Genomic DNA, 19,705 nt, shown 5'->3' with positions numbered 1-19,705 from the left:
GAGTAGGTCAAAAACTCTGGCGGTGAATCCCACAACCCTCATTTAGGTTTGCGTCACGGTGTGGATCAATTCCGCCAGTCATCAATTTATATTTGTAAATTTTTATTTCGGAAGATATACCATTTCGTAGTATTTAAGTGGTGTGTAATACCATAGATAAAATAATATTACATAGTGTAACAAATTCGTATTGATATGTTTAATTTTAAAAATAAAATGTATGTTTTTCTTAATACAGTTTTGTTTTAAATGTTCGCTGTAAGTAAATCAATACCTATTACTGCATCTATACTATTTTCGTTAGAATTAAACTCTTCTGTTCGAATGAGACTACATGCCAGATCAATGTGGTTGGTCATTTTCTTCTTATGAGGAGACATGTACCCGGAAATGTTACGAAAATATATTATAACAGTGATCAGGAAAATAAAAAACACTTTTCTCTTGATAATTTTTATTTACAAATTATTAAAAAATATGTGACCAATGTCACTGTAACAAACTTATGCAATTTATAATAATATATAACCGTAGTACCTATCTGTATGGGTACTTACCATTAACTTCTGTTTAACTTTACTATTTTTTATTTATTATGATTAATCATTATGCATCTTTATTTACTATGGATTTAGAAAAACCATAGATCATGAAAAATCTTCAGCCATTAAGCTGATTTTACGGACTACTGATTTATGGTTTGATCATAGAACTCGAAAAGCCTTTAATGTTTTGTAGACTTAGAATATCATTGAACTGTTTCAGGATCCTTAAAAATAATCCTACAGCATCACAATGTAAAGTACATTAGGATCATTAACGGACTTAGAAAAGATACAATTTTAGTACCATTAAAATAATGACGAACATTACCCGACCAGTAACCAACCGATCTTCGATATTTAAATTTCATTTTTTTTCTAAATGTTTTTATTTATTCTTTCTCTAATAACTGGTGATGATATAGGAATAACCACACACAGATTAAAATAATACGTGTATATTTCTAAATGTAAGTAATTATTTATTCGTTAATTGATCTACAAGTATCGACCAAAAATATTTAACACCTAAAAATGCGTTTGATTTTTATAACGCATTTTATATATTGTACACTATATAAAAATTAAAACTTATGTACTTATATAAAAGCAGGCTGATCATAAACGGGCAATATCAACAATTGTAATGGTCACATATATTTTAAATCTATAAAATCCAGAGGTATTATTTTCTAAAACTAAATCATAGACTAGTAAAATTCTGTTCACTATTACAAAAAAAAATTATTTTAAATCTTAAATAAATTTGCTTAGTAAATATACAGCAACAAACAACAAAATTCTGCTAATAGCTACCACTGAGACATTATTCCAGCTAGTCCTAACCTTACCATGTAAAACGTAGTACAGACAATGGCCATTTAACTACATATAGACAAAATTGCAATAGACAATAATTGGCTATGGCTTTTAAAGTGGTACAACGCGCAATAATACTTACGCATATAATTATTATACATATATATATATTTTTAAGATTGCACAAATGTGAATATAATGCACGATTTACTAAAATTAGTAGTCAAATATATATGTTGTAAATTATGCAAAAAGTAAAAAATTATACAGATTTCATATTTTATTTTCTTAAAAATCAATTTTCTGACATTATTATTTATTAATTTAAAACGTGTATACAAATAACAACGTTGTAGAAAGAAAACAGGCATATATTTAATGAATTACTGACCTTTTCCAGAGAATAAAATTAACACCGAACAAACATATATGGCATTAGTTTTATTCACACATTTTTAGAATAAATAATATTTAACTTTGTGTAATATTGCAGTATAGAAACTTACCCTAAGTCTTTGTTTAAATATAGTTATCTATTTCAAAGCCAAATGTAATTTCTAATTCTGAAAACACAACATTAATACAGATAATTAGGCTGTATGGCTTTGTTCCTTTCCCTTCCCATTTAGAAACAAATTAAAATTCCTACAACTTCAAATGAAAATTATACTTACTTAATAAAAAAACCGAATGTTTTGTACACATGCAAATTACGTTAAATTCTAATGAGCTGTATTTTACTATATTTTACTTTAATTAATATTTATCTATATAATATTTACAATAGTAACGTGATGTTATTAACTAGATGGTAAAAAGAATCATACTCAATTACTAGTAATATCTCAAATAATTATAAACATATCGATGTATAATTTTTAATTGACAAAATTATTATGTATTTCGCTGGCAAACATTAGATCATCTAATTACGACTTACATATGTATTGCACGTTCAAAATCATAGCTAATTTAAATCTATACAAATACAGGGTTAGTCGGAGAGGGTATATTTATTTATTTAATCTTTAATGCAATATATAAATGTACACATGGCGAACTTAACACCTAAGGGCTCTTCCGGTCAACTGTAAGCCAAACTGAGAAATCAGTAAGCGGCGCATTAGAGTTTAGAAACATTCCTACGTGGTAATTTTACGTCACAATTTATACACACACATTTCAATTTAACAATAATACATATTATAATAATCCCGCGTGATATTATTTCTGAAAGCGATTTTTTTATGTTTTTTTTAATAAATATTTTTTACAAAGAAACGGCAACCCTATTCTTTGTTATATCAAAAACAGTCGACATTCTTGATTGTTTGTATCGGTCTGGGTCTGTATGTATATTTTTTGTAATAGTATATATAATGCATTTAAAAATAAAAAAAAATCTTTATATTTATATTAGTTGTCTAGTACACTTAACACAAGCTCTGCTTAGCTTAAGACTAGATGGTGTTGTGAGAATGGTCGAGAATTAGGGGAATGGTAAGTAAAAAGTGTTTTTTTTTCGGACTACTCCAATGCTGTTTGCCGTAGCTAGCCTTTACAGCTTCACCGGACGATAGGGCGAGTGCAGATGGCAGTCCAAACCCGCGGAAGGACTTATGGAGCGGCTGAAGGCCAACTCCAGGTTGACAGATACGAGTTTAGTCTGAGGGCTATTCGAAACTCCTTTGAATTGAACGGGGGATCCATCTATACCCTTTCCGTCTAACCTTGTATAATGAAATATATATATACTTGAATAATTTTATCGAAACATACGTCTAGAAATACAATAAACATCAATAACACAATCATCACAGATGCGTAAATTCAAAACAAATTTACTTAGAAAAATGTTGTGCTCGTTCTACGCGTACAATATCTTTCAAATATATCATTTTTCGAGTAAATATTATATTCTCGAGTTTTATCATTTATCACACTTCAATGGCTTATTTTAAAGCTGTACCTACTAATTATAGAACATACTCTCCCGAAGCCTGTTATAAACCCTTTGTATTGCTATTTTTATTTAAAACCAAATTGAACGCACTGGCGTATTATATACTAATATGCTAGAGATACCGAAATTGTAACCCATAAACTACGGCACTACCACCGCAATTTACTTAGCTACGCGTCGTACTGTATCACTAATTAGTATGGTAACGAAAATGCCAAGTGTATATTAAAATAAATTCTAGAAATGTAAACAAACATGTGATGTTTCATGTGAATGTGTAAATAATAATTACATTGAGATAAAATTAAACGATTAAGGGAGAGTCATATAACCTGAGTACGTACAGCACCGATAGGAAATAAAAGCCATCAAAATGCAAACTTGTACGTTAAATCGTCTACTTTTCATGTAGTCCGAGCATTCAATAAATATTTTCGGGCATTCTGTAACGCTAAAGATATAACTGCTAAAGGTTCCGCCATATTGTCAACTGGGCGGGACGAATGCGCGACGCAAGCAGAAAATTCGTTATTATAATTTACTATATAAGACATTTATCTAGTACTAGCTACCCGCCCCGGTTTCGCACGGGTATGTGTTATACATATAAACATTCCTCTTGAATCAATCTATTGTTAAAAACTGCGTTAAAATCTGTTGCGTAGTTTAAAAGATCTAAACGAACAGACAGCGGAAGTAACTTCATTTTATACTATGTAAAGATTGTAGAAATATTTCTGTTTCAAAAATTAATGATGGCAACACTTGACAACATTACACTGTAATATATTAAAATATTACGTAATTAATTGTTCCTGTCAGTAAGGATCTGTCGTAAACATATATAACAGATAACACAACGAATCTCTTCTTTGTTCTATTTTTAAACTTCCGCGTCTAATTGTTCTATATTATATAGACTAAGTAAACGCGGAAGTTTAAAAATGGAACCAAGAAGATCGGGTAACAACACTAATAAATTTATGGTAATCACTTCATGCCGAGAATCGGCGTTGTATATCCACTCTTGTTTTTAATCTATTGGTTCTTTTTTATCCATATTTAAAGATAGAGATGGAAACCTCAGGGAATCCACAGTTCTACAGATAACTACTCACGTCGTATCGCTAATCGTCCCACCAATAACCCAATGAAAGCCTAACTTCTAAACAATTTGTCTCCTAATGTAATTTAACTACTAAAAGGTTTACACACGACCCAGCCTTTAATTCAATAACATTATAATAACAATTCCTCGTGAGCTATAGTTGTCACCTAAATAATATGAATAATTTAATATATAATTATTTATTTTATTTTGAGAATGGTAATCTTTGAAATCTAATTCATAATACACGATAGAAAGACAGACATATAAAGACAGTTTGTTTATAGTCTTCATATGTCACAAACAGTAGATATAGCATGTCATACAACATATAATAAATATATTATTTCATGTCATAAATTGTTGCCAGATAAAATAATTTAATAAAGTCAAAAAAGTTTTATGTCCGTTAATACGAACATATAGTTAAAACATTACGCCAACTATAGCTCACATATGAAATAATAAAAACTTATATAAAAATGTATTGTAAATTTTACTTTAATAAATGTAGACACGTCTTTTTATTGATAAATAATTAATAGTTTTATCATACTTCTATTTGTTTATAATATATTTGTTGGTAAAACATGATTTCTAATACCGAAGACAAATTTTGATTGCAGAGTATATATGTTTAAAATAATTTTAAATTTCTAATTCCGTAAAAAAGACATGTCAAGACTATTTACCGTATAAGAAAAGGTAATACAAATTTTACAATATAATTATTGCAATATTAAAATTAAAAAAAAAAGTATTACAAGTTGCAATATAACAAAATGTAATATCATTAAAAATTATATCTACGCCTAATATATTGTGATTATATACTTAAAACATTGATTTAATCGTATATTTACAGGTTGTATGCAATAATTTGTAAAAAAAATGTACTAATCTAATATAAAAATCTAATCACTAGCCATGTGCTTCGCATTATTATATCGAAAAAAACATAAAGCTGCGTACATTGTGTTGCAATAACACCTCGAACAGGCGTGTCAATATCTTGTAAATACAGTCAAATGTATTTAAATACCAATACTAAAATAATATATATATAATACAATATAAAAATGCATGTAAATATATATATTAATTGTAACAATAAAATTTATCACTAAAACATAGCTTTACAATTAGTTCATGCAATCCAACAATGGATTTACGATCTAAACGCAGTTTTGTATAAAAGAACTTAAGAACAATGTAAAATAATAATGTTCTCTGTTTTTAAATGTTCTTCAAAACCAAACAATGATTATTTAAAATAACAAATATGTACATAAGGCGTTTTAAAATTAGCTATATGGACGAGATATTATTGCAAAAAAAAGTGGTACTCAACCTAAATATAAAACTCAGTCCCTGATAATAATAATAATGTAAAAATATATATTACAATGTATAATATTATTATGACTGTAACATCCAAATTGGACAGTTACTATGCAATTCCGAAACAATCAGCTAATAAATTCATTACTGTACATATTATTTTATATATCATAGTTATCATTATTCAATAGCTAAAATTAATATATTATTTTGCACTATTCTACTATAACAGCAGACTATATATTTCGAGTTTCTTCATTATGCACACATTTATTTTATCCTCTCATCTGCGAAGGAGCCAATTATTGGACTCGGACACTATAGCCCCATCCGTGAGAGAAGTCCTGTCATTGGTCTCACAGATGGGGCGTTAATGTCATTTTGACAATTAACAGTTGAAAGGATATCATACTTCGTTATTATTACTTTTGTTGTTGAGCAGGTATACTTACACTTAAGTATAACTAGTGTATAAAATGCATAAATATAGTAGAAAATGCAAACAGTTGTTTATTTCATTGTTCAGTCATTTTGTTCTAAATTATCTATGTAAATAGTAATAGTGTCAAAAATGTACAACGAACAGTATAAGATCACAGATTAATCAAAAGTCCGGTATAGATAAATATTGATTTAGTGATATTGTAAACAAAAATAGTTTCTATGTTTTCTATTACGAAATATTACTAGTTTATTCCATGTTGGAAGTACATTCTTACACTATAATACTAAACAGTGGTAAATTTTAAATATTTATAAGAAATTGTTAATAGATAATAGTCTAATAGGGGGTTTTAAAATTACATTAAAATAGTGTAAAAAATACACAATAATTGTGATATAAGTGTACAATACTGTACAATATTTTGTTAACTTCTGTGCTTAGCGCTATAGGGCCTATCACATGCTATGGTAAAAAATAATCCCAAATAGTGATGCTTTATACGTCTATGAGACTTATCAAATTATTTCCCAAGATATGCGTGCACAGACAAGCCATCTCCACAGTAATATTATGAGCTTTTATTGGTCAAACTTCATATCACTCAGTTATAAAGCACATACTACATTAATTATAATTGTTTCTATACGAAATGTAAATACATATTGTGGAGTTTATAGGAACCTCAAAATTACGTCAAAATCGCACCGAGCTCATGCATATACTCAATATTATAACATATTTAGCTGCCGGCCCACTATATACCTCAATAACAATTGAATTTCTCGATATACTAGTTCTGTATGGAATATATGCAAGTTTTAAAATGTCAATCCATATATTAAAGTCATTGGATTAGATCGGAAAATAGTTTCGTTTATGAATTTATACTTTAACAGTCATCTTATTCGAAAAAACCTCGCACGTAAAATAAATTTAATTTAACCTGATTTTTTACGTATTATTGTGTTATACCTTATACCTTCGTCAATGTGCGGGTGGGGGAAGCTGGGGAAGCTGGAGAAACTCCATCCATGCTTCGTTTAGGCTCCGAATGATTTCTTTCACTAATTCACAGCTGTGTGTCTGGACGCAGAGGGGCGGCGTCGGGTGCGAGCGACGGGGGGGCGGCCAGCGCGGCCTGCGGGCAACTCGGGGTCTCCCCCGGGTTCATGTCGATGCGGCCCGCTTTACTCCACACCAACATGTCCATTATGAAGGCGAGGAACATCAGGCCCGCCGATAGACCTGTCAACCAAAACACGGACTGTTAAGAAGGTTCTAATTTCAATATCTAGCTTAACGTAAGTATTGGCTAAAACGAAGCAGATATTGACGATTTCTGTTACTTATTTATAAACTTTCGCGTTTGGTACACAGTATTAATATAGTTAAATGGGTTATAACTGGAATAATTTTACGGTAAACAAAGGTACCTTACCTCTCTCTCTCTCCTACCTTCATGTCATGCTCATAATAATGGCAAGACTATTAGTTTCCTTTTTAACATAAGTGGACTGGTAAACAAATTGACAAAGTGATAAATGTCGCCTCAAAAAATTAGCAACATAGGTAATGTCAAAGTCTCCGAGATCTAACGACATTTTTATACAATCCCATTTATTCTGGGATAACTACAGAGATGTTAGGGTGTATAGTGAGGATTGAAGAGCCCATAGTGTAGCGGTTAGAGATAACTACAGAGACGTTGGGTGTATAGTGAAGATAGTAAGCTGACATAGATGAAAACCCGTCGTACACGATCAGACACAGCACATTGCCGAATACAGTGATCGCGAACTATATAGTGACAGTAGTGAGCTGACCTAGGTAGAAGTGTCTGAGGCTGTCGTTGTCGTAGGAGGCGCAGGCCCCGACGAGGCCGCAGGCGGCGGGCCGCGTCTGTATAGTGACGCTAACCTAGGTAGACTGAGGCTAGGAGGCGCAGGCCCCGACGAGGCCGCAGGCGGCAGGCCGCGTCTGTATAGTGACGGTAGTGAGCTAACCTAGGTAGAAGTGTCTGAGGCTGTCGTTGTCGTAGGAGGCGCAGGCCCCGACGAGGCCGCAGGCGGCAGGCCGCGTCTGTATAGTGACGGTAGTGAGCTGACCTAGGTAGAAGTGTCTGAGGCTGTCGTTGTCGTAGGAGGCGCAGGCCCCGACGAGGCCGCAGGCGGCAGGCCGCGTCTGTATAGTGACGGTAGTGAGCTAACCTAGGTAGAAGTGTCTGAGGCTGTCGTTGTCGTAGGAGGCGCAGGCCCCGACGAGGCCGCAGGCGGCAGGCCGCGTCTGTATAGTGACGGTAGTGAGCTGACCTAGGTAGAAGTGTCTGAGGCTGTCGTTGTCGTAGGAGGCGCAGGCCCCGACGAGGCCGCAGGCGGCGGCCGCGTCTGTATAGTGACGGTAGTGAGCTAACCTAGCGTGTCTGAGGCTGTCGTTGTCGTAGGAGGCGCAGGCCCCGACGAACGGCACCGCGTCTGTATAGTGACGGTAGTGAGCGACCTAGGTAGAAGTGTCTGAGGCTGTCGTTGTCGTAGGAGGCGCAGGCCCCGACGAGGCCGAGGCGGCAGGCCGCGTCTGTATAGTGACGGTAGTGAGCTGACCTAGGTAGAAGTGTCTGAGGCTGTCGTTGTCGTAGGAGGCGCAGGCCCCGACGAGGCCGCAGGCGGCACCGCGTCTGTATAGTGACGGTAGTGAGCTGACCTAGGTAGAAGTGTCTGAGGCTGTCGTTGTCGTAGGAGGCGCAGGCCCCGACGAGGCCGCAGGCGGCAGGCCGCGTCTGTATAGTGACGGTAGTGAGCTGACCTAGGTAGAAGTGTCTGAGGCTGTCGTTGTCGTAGGAGGCGCAGGCCCCGACGAGGCCGCAGGCGGCAGGCCGCGTCTGTATAGTGACGGTAGTGAGCTGACCTAGGTAGAAGTGTCTGAGGCTGTCGTTGTCGTAGGAGGCGCAGGCCCCGACGAGGCCGCAGGCGGCAGGCCGCGTCTGTATAGTGACGGTAGTGAGCTGACCTAGGTAGAAGTGTCTGAGGCTGTCGTTGTCGTAGGAGGCGCAGGCCCCGACGAGGCCGCAGGCGGCAGGCCGCGTCTGTATAGTGACGGTAGTGAGCTGACCTAGGTAGAAGTGTCTGAGGCTGTCGTTGTCGTAGGAGGCGCAGGCCCCGACGAGGCAGGCGGCAGGCCGCGTCTGTATAGTGACGGTAGTGAGCTGACCTAGGTAGAAGTGTCTGAGGCTGTCGTTGTCGTAGGAGGCGCAGGCCCCGACGAGTCAGGCGGCAGGCCGCGTCTATATAGTGACAGTAGTGAGCTGACCTAGGTAGAAGTGTCTGAGGCTGTCGTTGTCGTAGGAGGCGCAGGCCCCGACGAGGCCGCAGGCGGCGTCCCGCAGGCGGCAGGCCGCGTCCACGGCGGCTCCGAACACGATCGGACACGGCACGTTACCGAACACGCCGATCGCGAACTGTATCACGCCCATCGCCATCGCTTTGTCTATGGATAGAGAATAACAATTACAATAACACATATTAAATATTTGACGGCCCCGGTAGTTTATCGGTTAAGCACACCGCCTTAGTTTATGGTCGAGGATTCGATTCCTTGACTATATAAACTTTTGTAGCAATAGAGTCAATAATAATAAAATCCCTTGACAATTCACACAACGTCACGTAGCCCCAACGTAAGCAGTTTGTATTATGGGTACTAGACAACTGATACAAGAACTTAGATTTTTTTTAAATACATACATAAAATATATGGAGAACACCCAAACCGATACAAACTATCATACTGATGAATACAAATATCTGTATAGTGCGAGGAATCGGACCCGCGACCAACGGAAGTCCGAAGCAAGGTAATTAAAATTATGTACTATTTGTTACGAGAATTAAATAAAATTTAATCCAAAAGCTGTGTCTTACCGAATTTATCCGTGCAGCGTATAATGATGAGTACAGCACCGACTTCACCGCTGGCGTGAACGAACATAAGCGCAGCGAAGATCGCTATGAACACGTAGATCTTATCGCACGGACCCGCACATTCACCGCTCACCGCCCACCCGCCCGACCGCTCGTCCAACCGATCGCGCGACCAGTCGACCGACCGCTCGACGGGCAAGTTCCACAGCTCCGATTTGTTCCACGCATCGAATTGTTTCAATCTAGATTTATAAATATTTACTTTAACTATAATTATATTAATATTATAAAAATGGAAATTTATGAGTGTAGATGGATGGATGTTTATTAGTCTTTCACGCAAAACCTACTGACTGGATGTTAATAAATATATGTATAGCTTATATTTCATAATAACATAGGCTATAAATCCGCGGGCACAGCATGCAGTAAATAAAATACGGATTAAAAAATGTATCAGTTGACTTTCTTTCAAGTCTTTTCAAGTCTGTCCAGTGCACTAGTCAAGTAGTAACTTTACGAACAGGACGACAGGGATATTGATACAAAAATTTGACTTTACTTTATTGACAAAGATGTCGTACACTAAAATATTTAGACTGCACTAAATTATTTCGACTTTTGAATTTGAATAGAAAAATAATGTGATATATATAATACGTGGTGGATCATAGTAGTTTCTATGAATTATCAGCCATCCAATGGTTCTCCCCACGATTATACGAGAATGGCACCCAATAGCAAAAAAAAGTTAATTACAAATGCATTGCCTACCTTTATGAAGGAATGAGGTCTTTTGAAAGTTTCAATTTTGTCGGTTCGGAAATAGCTTGTTGGAACGTGATTCCACAATGATTAAAAAAAAGTATTTAATTTACTAACGTTTTCGTAGCTTTCTCCCCATTTCCGGCGGCGTCTATACACGAACAATTTGAGTACAACCACGTGCTATTGTCCAGTTGATGACTGTTGAGACATCCCGCTTGGCACGGCGACAGGTACGTAAATGCGTCCTGGAAAATACACACAGCTTGATGAACCGACCGCAAGTTATTGATAAAGAAAAAAAATGGTACGCTTATGTTAAAAAGGTATATTTTTTTTATTTTTATCTCCGTTTCTGGACTGTGTGGATATGTGAACTCGGTTTAAAATTATATTTATTTACATACCTGCCCACAAACCGGACTGAAGGAGACATTCTCGCAGTGGCAGTCGACGCTGCAGCTGAGGTTGCCGTTCGCATCTCCGTTGCCCAAATAACGAAAATTCTCCTCGGGACAGCTGACAAACATCAGTAGCACCATACCTGGAACAAATAAGCTCTCTTCTTAGTTCAGGAATGTCAACTGAGATAATTGAGTCTTCGTATGCCAATCTTCTGCTTTCGAATGGCTAACTAAAGATACGGTAACAAGGTATGCTAATGGTAGAAGTAATCCAATGAGAGTGTATTACGTTGTTTCGTACCTGTACGTTCGTTTGTATTAATAAATATGATTGTATTATTCTGGGTGTTTTATATATGTATTTACAAAAAATATCATATTTTCTAGTTGTCTACCTTTGCAGCTATCCATTACACAAGCTTGGGCTTACCTTGGGACTACATGACGTTGTGTGAATTGTCCAAAGTATTATTACTAAAATGTAATATGTTTATGATATAAATAAAAAAAAGCATACCAGCACTGTAAATAGCCGCAGTGGCCGCCGTCCACGCAGCGACCTGACGAGCAGTCGGTACCAACTTGAGGATTACCACCCCGGATGTTATGATGCCCACGCCCATCACAAGAATACCACCCAAACCTGGAACGCATTGACAATCATTAATAGGAGATAGTTATATTATTTTAAAGAAAATTATTTCCATAAATAAGTATTGTTGAAAACATATGTATACTAGTTGTGCCCACGGTTTCACCCGCGTGAAATTTATAGTTCATATGTTATTTTGATGTATAAGCTATATTACTGTAAAGTTTCATTAAAATACGTTCAGTAGTTTTTGCAGGAAAGAGTAACAAACATCCACAAAAATACTTTCGGGTTTATAATATTATCAAGATTAAGATGTACCACTTTAATTGGCAGTACAGTACAGTACCAGAGAAGAAAGTACTCTTACAAGTGATAGAAAAATATCGCGGTTTCAAAGGCCACGTCCACACACGCCAAGGATTTCTTACAGACTAGGCCTTAAACACAGCTGATTGCAGCATCTTACTATCCCATATAAATTGACTACATATAACATGCTCACATCAACTACTATGACAAAGCAAGAAATAGATTATTTCAAAATATCTTATAAATAATGTTTGAGATCATATTTGTTATCTTTTTCTTTTCAACAAGAAAATAATAATTTGAGTCTGAAGTTGGTTACACGCGACTGGGATAAACTCTATGAACTACTAAGAGCAGTGCCGTCACTGTCCGAGCAAATATTGGTATTATTTTATGAAATTACAAATCAACAGGGACTGGTACGGGGTTCTTAAAAAAAATAAGGTGGAGCAAGCACCTATGATATCGGATCTACAATTGCGGTAATACCTTCCATTACGATCAGGAACTAAGGACCAAAAGTGTATCTCTAAAAAAGACTTTTATTACGTTCAGAAATAGAGCTATAAATAATCTTTGTTCAAATTAACTTAATATCGGGAACTCAATAAAAATAATTATACTTATAAATAATGACCGCTTCAAACTTAAAAATGTACTTAATATATGCACTTTTAAACAGTCAGATATTTTTTTATTCTATCACTCATTCAAAACGCAGACTCATCACATGAAGAATGAATAAGAAATTTGTGTGTTGCTCAGTTAAAGAAATGTTGTTCTAAGTAAATATACATTAACAAGGATTAGGCATGTGACAATCAAAATGGTAACCACTACGCACTCAATCTTCGTTCAATCAGATAACACTGTCAGCGCTATGAGTTTTAAGTTTGATTTTTCTACAAAAACATTATCATTTATAAACTCTTCAATTTTATAGAAAACTTTTTTACAAAGAAAATGCTTTATATGACATTTGAATTTTTCAGAAAATCTTTTTTTTTTTTTTGAAAATTGTATCCGAGACGCTTTAACACATATAGATGACATTACCCAAACCGTGACTTCCGCAACTGTACAAGTAATGTTCATCGTAGTACCTCACCCGAGACAAGGTTGGCGTCGTGTGTGGGCAGCCGGAACTGCTTCTCCAGGTACTTGGGGAGGAAGCTGTACACGCCGCTGATGGGCATTAGATGCAGCACGGAACTCGCCGTCCGCCACATCAGGATGTCGTTGGTCAGTTGCCGTTTGATTGTTGCGAAGAAATCTGCACTCAAAAGAAGAAATATGTTGTGTTAAAAAATGGCACATTTAACGGAAAAGTCTCAACGTCGTCTATATACATGAGCAGAACCAAGAGTCTTCCAGAATATTTTTTTATGGATGATAATGGAATAATGCACCCGCCTGCTCTAACGGTTTACGCTAGCGGGGAGCGGAGTGGGAGACCAATACAAACAAACAATCAAGCTTGCCCTGCGAAGACTTGAACCCACGACCATCGGAGGACAGGCCGTGTTATAACTACTAAGCCAGCCAGGCTGTCATTATAATACATATTTAAATACAACAGTGTTTTATATAACTGATGACAAACAAGTTGACGGCTCACCTAATGGTAAACGATAATAAAAAAAAGGCGAAAGGATGTCGCCACAAAAGAAGGATGTCGCCTTTATATACGTGAACATCACTATTGTATCACGTTATCATGTGACTGCTACCACTCATGCGTTGCCATTCTAGAGTACTAAAATGTCATGCCTCCATACAAAGTTGTACAAGAAATAAACCACTAGACCACTAGTGGTTTAGCGCACCGCTTTATTTCCGATGGTCACGGGCTCGATTCTTCGAACGGTGCAATCATTTGTATTCATGAGTATGATTATTGTTATGAGTATGATTGTTTTTATCAGCCGGGTTGTTGTCTATGTACCTATAACACAAGCTCTGATTAGCTTGGGACCAGATGGCGTTGTGTGTAAGGTCCAGCACTGTTATTATTATTTCCTAGGCTTATTTTAAATATGGTACCAAGTACTATAAGAAGTTACGAAGTTGCGTAGTATTCCGTCCACATTTGCCCGACACGTGCGCCGTACATAATCTTATCGACATCGTGTTTGATATTTCGAGAGTCAACGTATTCGACCTTGCCCTTACAATGATAACAATTCTTAAAATCATCCATTCTAAACATTTATAAATCTTGATAGTACGATATATCTTTGCAATCAATTTGACACATTTTCCATTTAGCCAGGCAAAGACCGTTAGCTTGCAGATTGGCAAACAGAAAAATACAATTTGGTTCTAGGGAAAAAATAAGGATTCTCTATTTCTTTACTGTTTTAAAGTACAACTAGGGTAAATATTTATTCAATGTTTTTAAGGTGGTATTATTATGCTTTCTCTCTCCGTCATGAATAAGCCAGATCAAATATAGGATAAATTTAAAAGAAGTCCAGAATTAACATTTTATATAAATATAAAGTTTTTGTAGGTTCTAGATCTCAAAATGATCGTTTTATTTTCTTCAGAACTAATCTTAAAACTCAACAAATACGAATCCGAATTTAAAAAATCCTAAATGTTGGCATATATTCAAAATCTTATTATTCAAAAGATATTACTTTCAAGAGGAACTCACACTAATTTTGTTAATTTGCTTTAATTATCAATATCTTCGAATATAACTAATGAATACTGTTGCTTATCTAAAAATATATAAAAACAGAGATTGACGTGTGACGTGATTGCACAACTGAAATATTAAATTACGCACAGGTATTTCTTACATAATTACAGTGTTGCCACCATAGTAGGTTTACCACTATAACTGGTAGATACCCCTTAGGTGAGTTTTATTTGTTTGTATTGGCTAGGGGATTTTTAGTTGTCTTAAAAAGACTTTATAAATTACAAATTTTAAGTTTTTACTACGTAGAACAGTAAACATGTTTACTAAATGTAGCTGTATTGATTTCCTCTGTACAAAACAGATTTGCTTATTAACATCGTATCCCTATACAATTGGACTAAACAATTTCTGATTTATTTCAGTATTATATCCTTATATTTTTAATAAAAACTACGTACAAATCTTGTACGATATTGAAATTTTGGTTTAATTTATTTACGTTCAAAATTTGTTGTTTATTTAGTAGTTTCAGGCCATATGTTTGCAACACTAACGAGATGTAAAAATATCCACATCTGCATTATATAAGGTAAGTAATCACGAGGAAAGTATTTCCCGATTATAATAATGTACTTTAAATATAGACATAAATATTATTATGTAAGCGTAATGGATTCCTTAGTATTAAAATTACATTATAAGGGGCATAATATCAATGCCCCGTGCATTGATATTATGATAACGTGATGTCCGTAGGGGTGTCACAAAATAATGTGATATAACGCTGCCTGCTCTAAATATCTCTAAATATCTATGTTCATGCATAGAAATATTTAGAGCAGGTACTACCCTACCCTACTACCTATCAATTTAATAATAATAAAATCCCTGAAAGCATAAAACGAGCTGATAATAATTATTTAGGAGGAGCAGCAGGAGCTCAGCAGACGCTACAGCAGACTATATAGTGACTTGAGAACAAGCTCTCAAATCGTGATATTAAGTTACATACCTACTTTATTTTATAAATTGTATTAATTTCCATCAATGTACATTCTTAATTAAATTAATAAATATATAGGCGACGGTTGCCGATTAACATCAGACAATAATAATAATCTCAGGACAATTCACACAGCTCAATCTAGACGCAAGTTAAGCTAGCTAAAGCTTGTGTTATGGGTACTAAACAATTAACACAAATACATAGATATTAGACATAGAAACACCCAGGCTGTTAGCTTCTTTACCATTCTAAATCCATAAAAAATAAAGAGTATTATGCGTCGTTAGTAGAACATTCACCTTTAAAGAATGGTTCCCGTTTCTCTTTGCTCTTCTTGGGCGGTGGAGGCAGTGGTTCTTGTTTGATCTGCCGCGGGAAGCAGAACATGAATGATGATAGCAACACTATGAAGCTGGCGATGAACACCATACCTGCAACAACAAACAACGTTTTATTGCATGTAGATATTAACTAGCTGTTAAACCGTGAATTCATGTACTGTTTAATATGATCCTCTGTTCTATGTGACCTCGTGGTACAATCTATCAAATAGGATATGTTCAGAAGTCTAAGGTTATAAGGTGACAAACAGACAGACAGACTAATTCGGATATTTTGGACATTTATAATCTGAGATGAATAAGAGATATATACTTCTGCAGTCTATATAAGGTTTCTTCAGAATCGGGATTCATATAGATTTCTATATGAAGCGCGAATAATTTTCCATTATTTATATAAATTTAGTAGATTTTTATTATTATTCTTTATTAATGTTACACATATCATGAAGCATAGAAATAATGTTCTAAAAACTGAATTTCCATAAAAAAAAGTAGAGGAAGACCTAAAATGTATGAAAAAAGAAACGTCCAGAAAAAGAGCAATCAGTGTTAAGTAGCAAGTAAAAATTTATAAAAAAAAAACAAATTACAATACTCCCTAATTTGACATCTTTCTGACACAATACAGTGACGTATCGTGCCTCTACATTTTTTTCTCTCAAACTACACTCAACTAAAAAGCTAAAGATCTGACATTTAGCTATCCAGAATCCCAAGCAATGTCGGTCTCTGTGTTCATCACAAAGTCATCATCAATCACAATATATATCACAATATTGTTGATATATTATTAAATTATCATAGTTCATAGAAAACTAATCATTTTAAACTAATTAGGCGAATCAAGATTCTGAAAACGATAAAATACTTTTATAATTTTATAATTAGTCTATACTATACCGCTTATCAACTATTTACTCAGTCTATTGTTTTAGGATGCCGAACTAAAAATATAAAACGAAGGTGCGACTCTTTACTCTATCTTTATCATAAAGATATTTTAGAAATTAAATACCATTAATTAAATTTATTTCATTATAATAAGATATTGTTTTCTCAAGTGAAATTAAAAACTTGATATAGAAAATTTACTAGTAGTGCAAGAAGATTTATTTCTATCCAATTAAAATTAAAGCACTAATTTTAGGCACTTTTAAAAAGTCACACTTCAAACGACTAAAGGTCTATGTATTTATTATAAATGTAGCTCAATGCTATATTATCTTATTATCTATTAATTAAATTTATAACCTATGTATTATTCATCAGAATAATACATCAGTATAAGCTAAAGATATTAAATATTATTAGCTGTAAAGTTTCATCAAAATCCGTTCAGTAGGTTTTGCCTAAAAGAATAATAAACATTCGTCCATCATCCATCTATCCATCCATATTCACAAACTTTCGCGTTTATAATATTAATAAGATTACAAATATTACTGCTATAATACATTCTAACCTTGACGTTATCTGTTCTAATAATAATATGTACATACTTCGCAAAATTCCCATAAAAATTGCGCTCACACAAACATGGGGCATTTATGATAATGTAATAATGATACGAATGTTAAACATCAACACCACGTAACAACTACCACATTTATTCAGCTACTTCCTGCCCAAAAAGCTGATCGTTCAACCGGACGTTATGTACCTTGAATATTATAACAATTCTCAACAACGGTTATAATGTGCCAAATATTTCTACATCCATTATCATGGAAACTATAAAACAAAATACAAACACAATCCATTTTGATTTACCGAAATCGGAAACCAATGATCCCCATAAACAGTGGCAAAAAAGCCGCAAATCCGTGGGCAACATAAAAACTGCTAACGATGAAGCCAAACAAATAGCGAACATAGGAACGAGATGTGTTGTTTGTACAAGCTATCAACACGATCGCATATATGAAATGTTCTAATTATATAAATTATCCAGACACAAGTAAGAAACGTGGCAAGAGGCATACTAATCCGTTTGAACTTATCATCGGGGTAAGAGCTGAAACGTCACGCTCTGAGTGGCGCCGCCAACCGAGACGAATTGCACGAAACATAATTTAAACAAGTACGTAGAGTGAACACATCATGTTTTTACTTTAAACTTGCACAAGTTCAGTTTTCACTAGATATCTTATTCATCGTCATTGCAAAGACCTTTACTAGTATCTGGATTGTATCCGTTATCCCTTTCCACTGCTTCATGCAAATTTATTTCCCATAGAATACTTTAGTGCATGTTGTCTATCCCACATTTTGGTACACACTCTTTTAGAATTATCCACTTTTATATTCAAAACCTTAAAACATGGCTATCGCGCCTCTGACTGCGCGGGCATAACTTATGGTATTCCATAAATTATACAAACCCTGTTACAACAATTGAAAGCAAAATACAAGCTAGATGAGGCCTGGTTCTAGATTAATGAAACTCATAAGCTGTCTTAATTGGACAGTGAAATATTTAATTTATAGTAATACCGAAACTGTTGTAGAGGAGAAAAGGTAAGATGATTATTCCAAGAGAAATACAAGTAGGACTCTCTAAGGCGATTCTGAAAAAATATCTTTATAGTTTGCGCTTTATATCCTACATGCACTTAATTTCTTTTTGTTTACTTAATCGCATAATAACCCGTTGCTATTACATTTTTTAACCCATGATATTAAAACTTTATTAATGTATATACTAACATATCTTACATACCACAAGATAAGATGTTTAACATTTCTGATAACACTACGTGCGTTTTTACGATATATTTTTTTATAGATATAAGTATACAAACAGATGACAGTGCAAAATATTGATCTATTACAATACACATTGACAATGTCTATTGTGTTTCCACAACAGCAGAGGCAGTAGCCGCAAACTACATAGAAAACATACGGAATCATGGCGCGCAAGTCATAACATATTAACTCCATTAGACCCAAGAACAGAAACGTTTGCGCAGTAACAAGGTCGGCCGGTCGGCGTTCAGTCAAGGGCGTTTGCAACTAGACAGTATTGAGTGCGATTTAAAATTGTTTACGATGGCTACTGACGGTATCTACTATTGAAACACGTGACGTAACAAGTCCTTTATGCAACTTATCCCGGGTGGTGAGCTTGACATTTGTATCATAGATACGCAAGGTCAACAGGGAACCGGTTTAAAAGTAAAAGTGAGCAAGACGGCACGGTCGCGTGTCCACCCACTAAATCCTCATTACTGACAGCGACGGCATAATTGTCGACAACAAGGCGCGCAGCCTTGGCCGTGACCGGCCGATAGAGCGCTTATTTTAGTTGTGGTGACGCGCCGTGATGTAAGTGTTATGTAATGTGCGCGTGCGCCGGCGCAGCGTGACGCCGAGAAAAAAGCGAAAGCAGAGTGGAAATTGCAACGCAAGCATATGACGATCGAGAGAAAAGCGTGCTTGTAAACACCAGCTGATGTATAGTAAACATCTCGAATAGCGAACGTATTATGAAATAACAA

The 19,705-nt window shown here is 35.3% G+C and overlaps 1 protein-coding gene across 1 annotated transcript in view; it reads right to left on the bottom strand.

The window, feature by feature from the left end:
* Positions 1-6,081: 6,081 nt before the first annotated feature.
* LOC131851835 (solute carrier organic anion transporter family member 74D-like) overlaps positions 6,082-19,705 on the bottom strand; it is a 28,142-nt gene continuing 14,518 nt past the window's right edge. The window contains exons 4-11 of the mRNA XM_059202398.1: positions 16,161-16,292; positions 13,314-13,478; positions 11,819-11,944; positions 11,305-11,441; positions 11,015-11,145; positions 10,133-10,374; positions 9,522-9,698; positions 6,082-7,463 (exon numbers count right to left, since the gene is read on the bottom strand). Of these exons, the coding sequence (XP_059058381.1) occupies positions 7,288-7,463; positions 9,522-9,698; positions 10,133-10,374; positions 11,015-11,145; positions 11,305-11,441; positions 11,819-11,944; positions 13,314-13,478; positions 16,161-16,292 (1,286 nt within the window). The 3' untranslated portion in view covers positions 6,082-7,287. The remainder of the gene's footprint in view (positions 7,464-9,521; positions 9,699-10,132; positions 10,375-11,014; positions 11,146-11,304; positions 11,442-11,818; positions 11,945-13,313; positions 13,479-16,160; positions 16,293-19,705) is intronic.

Source organism: Achroia grisella, unplaced genomic scaffold (genome assembly GCF_030625045.1).
Source record: "Achroia grisella isolate CSIRO2021 unplaced genomic scaffold, CSIRO_AGI_Agris_v1 utg808, whole genome shotgun sequence".
Taxonomy (NCBI): Eukaryota; Metazoa; Arthropoda; class Insecta; order Lepidoptera; family Pyralidae; genus Achroia; species Achroia grisella.
Note: the sequence above shows the minus strand (reverse complement) of the source record. Positions and strands in the feature narration are given on the sequence as shown.